Source organism: Manis pentadactyla, chromosome 12 (assembly GCF_030020395.1).
Source record: "Manis pentadactyla isolate mManPen7 chromosome 12, mManPen7.hap1, whole genome shotgun sequence".
Taxonomy (NCBI): domain Eukaryota; kingdom Metazoa; phylum Chordata; class Mammalia; order Pholidota; family Manidae; genus Manis; species Manis pentadactyla.
The window spans coordinates 28,818,442-28,830,705 of NC_080030.1; the positions used below are offsets into that span (position 1 = coordinate 28,818,442).

Below are 12,264 nucleotides of genomic sequence, written 5' to 3' on the forward strand. Positions count from 1 at the left end.
ATTTTCATTTTCCTTTTGCACAATTTTGTGTATGATGGTAAATGCCTACTTATTTTCTAAGTTGTGGCAGGTACCTGGAAGATCTTGAAATTTTAAGCACAAAGTTCTAAGGGTGGAAAAAAAAAAGTACGTATCCCATCCTTTGGGTGCTGAAACCTGAAGAAAAAAATACGATTTATTAAAATCCTAGTTTTAGCACTTTAAAAATACATACTTTACCCAACATACAAAACTGTCATTGGCCTGTCATACTGTTTATCTTTATTTTCAGTTTCACAGGACATTAAGTCATCCGTGTTACAAAACTTCAAACAGCACAGATAAGGCAGATGTTCCCTCTGAAAGCCAGTCTCTCCAGAAGATGCTCGATGCACAGCAGGGTAGCATGCCAGACACCACCCCGGCTCTCGCCACACCAGACATTCTCTTAGTACAAGGGCGGGGTGCCCGAAGGCGGGACCCCCTCATGGGTGCCAAGGGTGAGAGGGGCAGGGGCCCCTGGTGGACCACAGCTCCCCGAGATGGGAAGGGCTGGCCCACTTTCATGCTTGGCTGCCCTTGGGTCTCTGCTGTCCACCTGTGCTGCTGTGGCCATGGCGTCTGTCCCTTCTGTGGCACAGGCTCTGTTGCCCCTTGAAGAGAGGTTAGACAGCCATAGTTTTGTTCAAAGCCCTTTTCTTGAGCACAGGCTATAGCATCTAGCCTCATAGGCTGCTGGGCAGCCCCCCGAGAGCTCCTGGGGATTGAAAATAACATTATTTATTCTATAACTTGGTTTCATTTCACATACAGGATGTCTTGGATGGAAAGTTAAGAAAGGGCTCAAAGCATGAGGAATCTAATGCATTTCTGCAGACTTCAATAACGTTAGAGTAACAACACACTGACACAGGTAACACCATTTTTTTCCCTCCCAAGGGGGTACACGGGCCTTAGAGGGGAGAAATCCCAAAGAAGAGCAAAGTTGCCCTCCTGAGGAAGACCCTGGGGCCTCTAGGACTTGTGTGTAGAACGCACAGTAACCCTGCCAGACCTGTCTGCTTCCGTGACACCTGGGTCAGAGCCCCAGGATTTCAACAACAGGACCAAAGAAAAGCAAAGAAGCTGGGCAGGGGGACTTGTTTGCAACAGGCTGTTTCTACTTAGCAATGGGCAACAGCTTGTTCATACCCTCATCCTAACGCCCGAGCAGGTGTCCTTCCAGCCGTAGACACAGGAAGGGGCCTCTTGGCCCCCAGAGGAGCTGCCAGGCCAGACTCTGCATGCTGTGCTTTTGGGTCTCTCACTTAAATGAGGGTCCAGGTCCATCTCTAGAAGCAGAGTGGCGACCACAAACCTGCCAACTCTGCTCACCAGTGGGGGACTCAGGGGCCTTTTTGGCACGTTCAACAGGGAAGCAAAACCTAAGAGCTGTAAAAGAAGCACTGGTGATGTGTACTCGGCCATAGGCTTTCTGGAGCCCTTGCACATCGGGGCCTGGGTTTCCATGAGACAGTAACTTGCTGTGAAATCACACTTAATTGAGGTGTGAGGGGAACAAGGGCAGCTGGCTGGAGGCACCCCATGCCCCCAGGCTTCCTGCGCTGCAGGTCTCCCTCCTGGGAACAAACCAGGAGGCCTTGTGACTGCCTCGTGGAGACCCTCTCAAGGCCGCTCAGAGCAGGGGACAGAGGATCCTTGCTGTGCACAGGAGGCTCTAGCAGAGCTTCGCTTCCTTGTCCTTCCCTGTGTGGGGAAGGATACACTCATGGCATAAAACATAAAGCCCCTCCCTGCCTGCGGGGTTCAGGCTGATGGAAGGCAGCTCTTCACGGCGTCTCTAGCTCAGCCTCATCTCCTTGGCTGCGCAGGAAACAGCGCAATGGAGTAGATGGCAGAGTGTGTCCAGCTCCATCACTCCGTACTTTGGAACCGCACACAGCCATGTGGAATACAGAGCATTGTATATGTTCTATGTATCAGCAAGCTACACTGACTTTGTGTTCATTGTTCAAGCTTTAAAACAATCCCTTCTCCAGCAGTGAAAGGCTCTGTCCACTCTGTCCACAGTGAGCAGGATCAGTTGGGCCACCTGGAACACAAGCAACATGTGAGTCCCCTGCCAACCACACCCTGCAAGCCAGCCCACGGGGTCGAGGGCCGATGGGACAAGGACCCTGCTCTTCCTGCTGGGGGCAGGTGCCTAAGCCAGAGGGACGAGGGCGTGTGGAGGGGGAACTGCTGAGATGCACGGAGGATCTCCCAGGGACCTGGGCTGAGAGGCCCAGGCCAGGCTCCCAATCGGCTGAGACTTCAACACCAGCAGGTACTCAAGGATCACCAGGCACATGAGAGAAAAAAATTGAAAAAAAACCAAAGACCTCAACAAGCAGAAAGAGAAAACTAGGAGTAATAGTCTATGAAGGAGGGAAAAGCAAAATGAAACAGAACTGCTGGTGTCACTACCTCCCTCGGATGTGGGCAGATGCTGCAGTCATGAAGGAAGGAAGAAGGTGGCCTAAAAGAAAAGAAACATTCCAAGCTCACAGAAGTTAAAAGCAGCAAAACTATGGGATTAATAGAAAGGATGGGACAAAGTTGAAGAAATTCTGCACGAAGTAGAGCAAAAAGTCAAAACGCATCAGGAGAAAATATGAGGCCACCAGAGGGCTGAGGTGCAGAGTCTAACTGGAGAAGAGTGATGGGGCAGAGAACAGGGAAAGTCACAGAATAAATCACTCCTGAGCTTTCCAGATAGGAGAGAACAAGGCAGAGGGCAATGCTGGAGATGTGAAGCCATGGGTTTGGGCTTCCTGGGCTGGCAGTGGGCTCGGGGCTGGCGGCCAGCCCACCCTGGCTCTCTGAGTGGGGGGTTCTCCTGCTGGATCTTGCTGGTGGTCCAGCGTATGCCCAGCTGTGCCTCCCAGCTGGAGACCCACGGGACAGCCATGCCTAAGGCCCTTCCTCAGAGTGGAGGACACACCTGCCCCGCCAGAGACACAGGCTCTGCATAAGCGGCTGTTACCTAAGTAACTGGCAGTGATGGTCCACCCATTACAGACGATGCCCTAGTACCCTATGCGGGCAAACCAAAGCCTAATGCGAAATGACTCCAAGTTGAGCAATCAAAATCTGCAGATGACCACAAGAGGCCAAGAAGGCTTCCGGCCACAGTGATGACTGAGTCTCCCTGGCTCCTGACGGCAGAGTGCTCCTAACCACTTGGCGCTGCCCAGTTCAAATTGATTTGAACTGGGCAAATAACCTATTAAAATGGTCTGTGTCCTAGTGTATTTTCTGACAAGGTGAAATGATAGTGTTAGCTCAGCAGAGATATGGAAAGCCAAAGCCCATGTGGGGATCCAGCCGTGCAGGGTGGAGGGCTGGGACCCCGCTCCAGAGCCAAAGTTTCTGCGGCTGCAGGGGTGGGAAGAGAGGCCCTCTAACCCACGAACAGGAGAGCTGAGCAGCTGAGTACAGGGGTCGGCCGCTGCCCACCACGGCAGCTTCCGTCACGGGAGAGGTGGCAGGAGGCACTGCCTTTGGAGGATGGTTGTGGCAAGTTGGAGATGAACCAGAGGCTGCTCGCCAGGGAGGAAAATGCCTTCTGTCTGTGCTTCTCCCTGAAGATGCTGATGTACAAACAAAAGCCTAAGTAGAGGCGGCGCCTCCACTCAGGAAACACAGTTGGCAGTAAAACTAGAGGTCAGAGGTGAACTGAAGCAATCCACTGCTGTCTGTTTAGGCCAATTTTAGTTGGCAGAACACGCGTCATTTGATGCAAGACTGAAGGGGTCACACTGAAAACCCTGCTGAGTGGCCTACGACCCAAGCTCAGACCCATCACGAAATTTCCAGTCACAGGGACAAGGAGGACCCTATAAACATCCAGAGAGAAAAACGCAGGTTCAAACAAAGGATCGAGAGTCAGAAGCACTAGCTTCTCAGCTGACAGCAAAGAGGCAATGAAGCACAGGCTACAGATAGTAAGGCTTTTGTTAAAAAGTGCAATTGCCAGGTCATATGGTAGTTCTTTATTTAACCTTTTGAAAAACCACCAAACTGTTTTCCACAGCGGCTGCACCATTTTACATTCCCACTGGCAATGTGTGAGGGTTGGATTTTTCCATATCCTTATGTCAATACTTACTATTTTCTGTTTGTTATCATTATTACCAGTGGTGGTGGTGCATTCCAAGTGGGTATGAAGTGGCATCTCGTGGTTCTCACTTGCATTTCCATGACTCGTGAAGTGGAGCGTCCTGTTGTGCTCTGGCCACTCATGTATCTTCTTTGGAGAAAAACATATTCAAGTCCTTTTCCCATGTTTGAATTGGGTTGGTTGATTTTTTGTCAGGTTGTAGGAGTTTTAAAAAATATATTCTGGATATTAATACCTTATCGGATATATGATTGGTGACTATTTTCTCCATTAAGTAGCTTGTCTTTTACAGTAATTCTTTCATGCACAAGTATTCTTCATTTTGACAAAGTCTAATTTATCTAATTTAACTCCTGCTGCCTGTGCTACTGATGTCATATCACGAGGTCACTGCCAAGTCCAGTGTTGCCAAGATTTTCTCCAGTATTTTCATTCAAAGGTTTTATGGTTGTAGCTCTTGAACCTAGGGCTTTGATCCTTTCTGAGCTAATTTTTGTACATTGTGTAAGGGATGGCCCAATTTAATTCTTTTGCATGGGATATCCAGTTTTCCCACACCATTAAATATTTAGGAATAAATTTAACCAAGATGCTACTGTGAATGGAATTGCTTTTAGTTTCCTTTGCAGATTCTCACTGCTGGTATACAGAAGCACAAATGACCTCTGTCTGTTGGTCTTACATCCTGCAGTTTTGCTGAATTTGTTATCTCTAGTAGCTTTCCTATGGAATCTTTAGGATTTTTCTATACATACGATCATGACGTCTGTATCTAGATATAGCTTTACACCTTCCTTTCCACTCTGGATACCTTTTATTTCTTTTTCTTACCTAACTGCTCTGGCTAGAACTTCTAGCACAATGTTGAATAGCAGTGGTGAGAGTGGGCATCCTTATCTTCTTTCATATTTTAGAGGAAAAGCTTTCCATCTTTCACCATTGATGTTAGCCATGGGTTTTTCACAAATACCCTCTATCATACTGGTGAATTTAACCTCTACTCTTCATTTTCTGAAAGTTTTTATTATGAAAGAAAGGATGTTGGATTTTTGTCGTGTTTTTACTGAATAAATTGAGATGAACACGTATTTCTTTTTTTGAGAGGGCATCTCTCATTTATTGATCAAATGGTTGTTAACAACAGTAAAATTAGGTATAGGGGACTCCATGCACAATCATTAATCCACGCCAAGCCTAATTCTCAACAGTCTCCAATCTTCTGAAGCATAACGAACAAGTTCTTATATGGATCATGTATTTTTTTTTCTCTTCATTCTATTAATATGATACATTACATTGATTTTCTTAGGTTGAACTACCCTTTCATTTCTGAAGTAGATCCCACTTGGTCATTGTGAATACTAATATGCTGTTGGATTTAATTTGCTAATATTTCGTTGAGAATTTTTGCATCTACTCTCATAAGAGGTATTGATTTATAATTTTCTTTTTCTTGTAATGTCTTCATCTGGCTTTGGTATCAGGGAAATGCTGGCCTCAGTGAATGAACTGGGAAGTGTTCTCTCCTCTTCTCTTGTTTTTGAGAGTTTGAGAAGGCCTGGTGTCAATTCTTTACTGTTTGGTAGAATTCACCACTGAAGCCGCCTATAGTCCAGGCCTCTTTGTTGGGGGTTTCTGATTGCTGATTCCATCTTTTTACTTGTTATAGGTCTGTTGAGGTTTCCTGTGTCTTCTTGAGTCATTTTAGGTAATTTATGTGTTTCAAGGAACTAGCCCATTTCTTCTAGGTTGGCATAAAATTTTTCAAAGGGTGCTTTTTTCTTTCCATTTTTTTTTTTTACCCATATTATCAAGTCCCCACCCATACCCCAATGTAGTCACTGTCCATCAGTGCAGCAAGTTGCCAGAGATCCACTATATGCCTTCTCTGTGCTACACTGTTCTCCCCGTGATCCCCCACACCATGTGTACTAAACATAATACCCCTCAGTCCCTTTCTCCCTCCCTCCCCACCCGCCCTCCCACACCCCTCCCCTTTGGTAACCACTAGTTCATTCTTGGAGTCTGTGAGTCTGATGCCATTTTGTTCCTTCAGTTTTGCTTCATTGTTATACTTCACAAATGAGGGAAATCATTTGGCATTTGTCTTTCTCCACCTGGCTTATTTCACTGAGCATAATACCCTCTAGCTCCATCCATGTTGTTGCAAATGGTAGGATTTGTTTTTCTCATGGCTGAATAGTAGTCCATTGTATATATGTACCACATCTTCTTTATCCATTCATCTACAGATGGACACTTAGGTTGCTTCCATATCTTGGCTATTGTAAAAAGTGCTGCGATGAACATAGGGGTGCATATGTCTTTTTGAATCTGAGAAGTTGTATTCTTTGGGTATATTCCAAGAAGTGGGATTCTGGGGTCAAATGGTATTTCTATTTTTAGTTTTTTGAGGAACCTCCATATTGCTTTCCACAATAGTTGAATTATCTTACATTCCCACCAGCAGTGTAGGAGGGTTGCCCTTTCTCCGCATCCTTGCTGGCATTTGTTGTTCTTAGTCTTTTCGATGCTGGCCATCCTTACTGGTGTGAGGTGATATCTCATTGTGGTTTTAATTTGCATTTCCCTGATGATTACTGATGTGGAGCATCTTTTCATGTGTCTGTTGGCCATCTGAATTTCTTCTCTGGAGAACTGTCTCCTCATATCCTCTGCCCATTTGTTAATCGGGTTATTTGCTTTTTGGGTGTTGAGGCGTGTGAGTTCTTTATATATTTTGGATGTTAACCCCTTATCGGATATGTCACTTACAAATATATTCTCCCATACTCTAGGATGCCTTTTTGTTTTGTTGATGATGTCCTTTGCCATACAAAAACTTTTTAGTTTGATGTAGTCCCGTGAGTTCATTTTTGCTTTTGTTTCCCTTTCTTGAGGAGATGGGTTCAGGAAGAAGTTGCTCATGCTTATATTCAGGAGATGTTTGCCTATGTTGTCTTCTAAGAGTTTTATGGTTTCATGACTTACATTCAAGTCTTTAATCCATTTCGAGTTTACTTTTGTGTATGGGGTTAGACAATAATCCAGTTTCATTCTCTTGCATGTAGCTGTCCAGTTTTGCCAACACCAGCTGTTGAAGAGGCTGTCATTTCCCCACTGTATGCCCATGTCTCCTTTACCATATATTAATTGACCATATATGGTTGGGTTTATATCAGGGCTCTCTAGTCTGATCCATTGGTCTATGGGTCTGTTCTTGTGCCAGTACCAAATTGTCTTGATTACTGTGGCTTTGTAGTAGAGCTTGAAGTTGGGGAGCATAATTCCCCCTGCTTTATTCTTCCTTCTCAGGATTGCTTTGGCTATTCGAGGTCTTTTATGGTTCCGTATGAATTTTAGGATGATTTTCTCTAGTTCAATCAAGAACACTGTTGGTATTTTGATAGGAATTGCATTGAATCTATAGATTGCTTTAGGCTGGATGGCCATTTTGACAATATTAATTCTTCCTATCCATGAGCATGGGATGTGTTACCATTTATTGGTATCTTCTTTAATTTCTCTCATGAGTGTCTTGTAGTTTTCTGAGTATAGGTCTTTCACTTCCTTGGTTAGGTTTATTCCTAGGTATTTTATTCTTTTTGATGCAATTGTGAACAGAATTGTTTTCTTGATTTCTCTCTCTGCTAGTTCATTGTTAGTATATAGGAATGCCACAGATTTCTGTGTATTAATTTTGTATCCTGCAACTTTGCTGAATTCAGATATTAGATCTAGTAGTTTTGGGGTGGATTCTTTAGGGTTTTTTATGTACAATACCATGTCATCTGCAAACAGGGACAGTTTTAACTTCTTCCTTGCCAATCTGGATGCCTTTTATTTCTTTGTGTTGTCTGATTGCCGTGGCTAGGACCTCCAGTACTATGTTGAATAGAAGCATAGGGTGCTTTTATAATCCCTTTTATCTAACGTTAGTTGCAGTGTCCTCAATGCTATTTCTGATTTTATTTGCATCCTTTTTTTGCCTAGCTAAAGGTTTCTCCATTTTCCTACCTTTTCAAAGAACCAACTTCAGGTTTCACTGATTTTTCTCTATTGTTTTTCTAATTCTGTTTTGTACATCTCCCCTCTAATATTTATTACTTCCTTCCTTTTGCTATTTTTGGATTTAGTTTGCTCTTCTTTTTCTAGTAAGGTGTAAAGATAGCTTATTGATTTGAAATCATTCTTCCTTTTTAACATAGGTATTTCCAACTATAAATTTCCCTCAAAACACTGTTTTCACATCACATTAAGTTTTGGCATTTTTTGTTTCCATTTTCATCCGTCTCTAAGTATTTTCTAATTTCCCTTGTGATTTCTTCTTTGACCACTGGTTGTTTAGTAGTATGCTTTTTAATATTCACAAATTTATGAATTTTCCAGTTTTCTTCTGTTTCTGATTTCTAACTTCATCCCACTGTGATCAGAGAAGATTTTTTGTATGATATCTTTCTAAATCTACTATGACTTGTTTTGTGGCCCAGCAATGGTCCATTCTGGACAATGTCCCATGTGCACTGGAGAACGTGTATGCTATTGTTCGATGGAGCTTGCTATATCTCTTTTTAGATGTAGTTGGTTTTTCACGTTGTTCAAGTCCTTCATTTTTTCCCTTTATCTTCTGTCTGGTTGTTCTGTTATTAAAAGTGAAGGACTGTCTCTATTATTGTTGAACTATTTCTCCCTTCAATTCTGTCGAATTTTTGTTTCATATATTCAGAGGGTCTGTTATTTGGTGAGCAAATGCTCATCACTGTTGTATCTTCCTGCTGTATGGAAACTTTTATAAATATATAGTGTCTCTTGTAAACCTCACTGATGTAAAGACTACTCTGTCTGATATAAAGCCATCTCAGCTCTTTGGTTACTATTTGCTTGGAATATCTTCTTCCATCCTTTCACTTTCAACCTCCTCATTTCTTTGGCTCTAAGGTGAATCTCTCATACACGACACATAGTTGGGTTTTTTAAAACAATCTGTCCCTCTGTTCTTCCAATCTCTGTCATTTGGCTGGAGAGATTAACCCATTTAACTTTAAAGTAATAGCTTACAAGGAGGGACTGTTGCTGTTTACTGTTCCTTTTCTACATGCTGCAGAGACTCTCACCCCTCAACAGTTCCTCCATTACTGCCTTTTGTGATTAGCTGACTTTCTGGAGTGACACGTTTTGATTCTCTTCTCCTTTCTCCTGAACAAACATTCTAAAGGTATCATCTTTTTGGTTACCACTGGAATTACATCAACTATTCTACAGTTTTAACAACCTAAATGGAATTTATACCAACTTAACTTCAATAGTATAAAAAACTCTGCTCTTATACAGTTACATCCTCCCCTTCGGTTACTGACGTCACACATTACATCTTTACACACTTTATGCCCAGTAACAGAGATGAAAAATTGAATTTTTATGTCTGTCTTTCAAGTCATGTAGAGAATAAAAAGTAGAGTTATAAACAAAAATTACAATCTACTAGCTTCAAAACTGCCCAAGTCAAACAACAAATGCTGGCAAGGATGCAGATAAAGGGGAACCCTCCAACACAGCTGGTGGGAATGTAAACCAGTTCAACCATTGTGGAAAGCAGTATGGAGGTTCCTCAAAATGCTCAAAATAGAAATACCATTTGACCCAGGAATTCCACTCCTAGGAATTTACCCTAAGAATGCAGGAGCCCAGTTTGAAAAAGACATATGCATCCCTATGTTTACTGCAGCACTATTTACAATAGCCAAGAAATGGAAGCAACCTAAGTGTCCATCAGTAGATGAATGGATAAAGAAGAGGTGGTACATATACACAATGGAGTATTATTCAGCCATAAGAAGAAAACAAACCCTACCATTTGCAACAACATGGATGGAGCTAGAGGGTATTATGCTCAGTGAAATAAGCCAGGTGGAGAAAGACAACTACCAAATGATTTCACTCATATGTGGAGTATAAGAACAAAGCAAAAACTGAAGGAACAAAACAGCAGCAGAATCACAGAACCCAAGAATGGACTAACAGTTGCCAAAGGGAAAGGGACTAGGCAGGAGGGGTGGGAAGGGAGGGATAAGGGGAAAATGGGGCATTACGATTAGCACACATAATGTAGTGGGGGGGCACGGGGAAGGCAGTATATACAGAGAAGACAAGTAAGGATTCTATAGCATCTTACTATGCTGATGGACAATGACTGTAATGGGGTATGTGGGGAGGACTTGATAATAGGGGGAGTCTAGTAACCATAATGTTGTTCAAGTAATTGTACATTAACCATACCAAAACAAAAAGACAAAAACAATGTGCCCCAGTATTTCTCTGCACTGGAGTATTTTTCTTCAGAAGGCCTGTGCCCCACTTCAGCCTGCAGGACTCTCTTCAGCACTTCTTGCATGGCAGGTTTTGTGTGACAAACTCCTTCAGCTTCTGCCTTTCTGGGAATGTTTTAATTTCTCCTTTATCTTTGAAGGAGACTTCAGCCAGATACAGGATTCTTGGTTGAGATTTTTTCTTTCAGCACTTTGAATACGTCAACCCATTGCCTTTGGCCTCCAACATTTCTGATGAAAAGCTGGTGATAAGCTTTCTGAGGGCTCTTCTTGCCGGTAAGTCACCTCTCTTTTGATGCTTTTGAGTCTCTTTGCTTTTGGCCCTTGGCAGTCTGATCAGAATGTGTCTCAGGGTGGGCTGGGTTCACCCCCATCAGAGTTTGCTGAGCTTCCTGGGTTCATAGGATCAGGTCTTGTGTCAAATCTGGGAAGTTTCCAGACATCGTGATCTCAAATGTCCTTCCCACTCTTCCCACCCCTGGCCTGGGGCCCTGCAGTGTTGTCTGCTTGGCATCGTGCCCTGTGGGTCCCTGCAGCTCTCCTCTCGTGCCCTGCGGGTCCCTGCGGCTCTCCTCTCGTGCCCTGCGGGTCCCTGCGGCTCTCCTCTCGTGCCCTGCGGGTCCCTGCGGCTCTCCTCTCGTGCCCTGCGGGTCCCTGCGGCTCTCCTCTCGTGCCCTGCGGGTCCCTGTGGCTCTCCTCTTGTGCCCTCCCAGTCCCTGCGGCTCTCTTGTGCCCTCCGGGTCCCTGCGGCTCTCCTCCGTGCCCTCCTCACTCTCCATTTGTTCGCTCTCAGGCTCAATGATGTCAGTTCTTCTATGTTCAAGGCGATTGATTCTTGAACCTGCCTCTGAACCCCACTGGAGAATTCTTCATCTCAGCTACTGTACTTTTGGGCTCCCTTTTATAACCCTTATTTCTTTTATATCTCTTAATAGCCTCACTTTGTGTCCACTTTGAGCATCTTTAAGGCGGTCTCCTTAAAGTCCTACCTAGTAAGTGTAACATCTGGGCTTCCTCAGGAACAGTTTCTTTCTGTTTTGTGCACTGAATGGGCCATGCTTTCCTATTTCTTTGACTACCCTGTTGTTATTTTGCTGACAACTGGACATTTGGATCTTAGATGGCTGAGACTCTGGAAGTCAGATTCTCCCTGTCTTCCAGCATTTGTTGTTACTGTGTCTCTGTGCTGGGGACCAACTTGGGGGGATGCTTGAGGTCTTCTCATGTCTTTTCTGAGCCCGTCATTCCCTGAACATGTGTAGTAGTTTCCCAAATTCCCCTACATGTGTGGCTCATTTTCAATGTCCTACTCCTTAGATGTCTGGTTCTCAAAGGATCAAAAAGGGAAAAAAAAAGAAAAAAAACCCCATTGGTGCTGCTCCAGTAAATGCTCTGGAAGCCACTTCAACTATTGGGGATTGAAACAATGGTGGCCTGCACTCCAGTGAGCAAAACAGTGGTCACCACACAGAGGCCTGACTCCGGATAACAAGGTTCTCCCTGACCACCCTGGCTCCAGCAAGCTGCACCAGGAGCACAGGCGCAGCTGTCTGCCACGGGCTGGGGGGTGGGCAAACACAAATGATGGGAACCAACCATGACTTTCCAGCCAAGCCTTCTCCTGGAAGCTGCAGGCCTTCAAACAGACTCCACAGTTCCAAAACAGCTCCTTTGGACAGTTTCTGCCAATTCAAGTGTTGTCCAGGTGGAGATGGATTCCTGGTATTTCAGCCCTGACATCACACTCTTTACAAAATCTTTATTATTATTTCTAAAAGTAATTTTGATTTTGATTTT

General features: G+C 44.1%; 1 protein-coding gene across 7 annotated transcripts in view; it reads right to left on the reverse strand.

The window, feature by feature from the left end:
- Positions 1-238: 238 nt before the first annotated feature.
- FAM120B (family with sequence similarity 120 member B) overlaps positions 239-12,264 on the reverse strand; it is a 102,869-nt gene continuing 90,843 nt past the window's right edge. For 5 of the 7 annotated variants that reach the window (XM_057490262.1, XM_057490264.1, XM_057490263.1 and 2 more), the window contains one exon: positions 239-632. In XM_057490262.1, coding sequence (XP_057346245.1) covers positions 298-632 — 335 coding nt within the window. In that variant the 3' untranslated portion in view covers positions 239-297. Of the gene's footprint in view, positions 633-1,499; positions 2,072-12,264 lie in introns of those variants that run through there. The other 2 variants (XM_057490266.1, XM_057490265.1) reach the window with 1 other exon arrangement.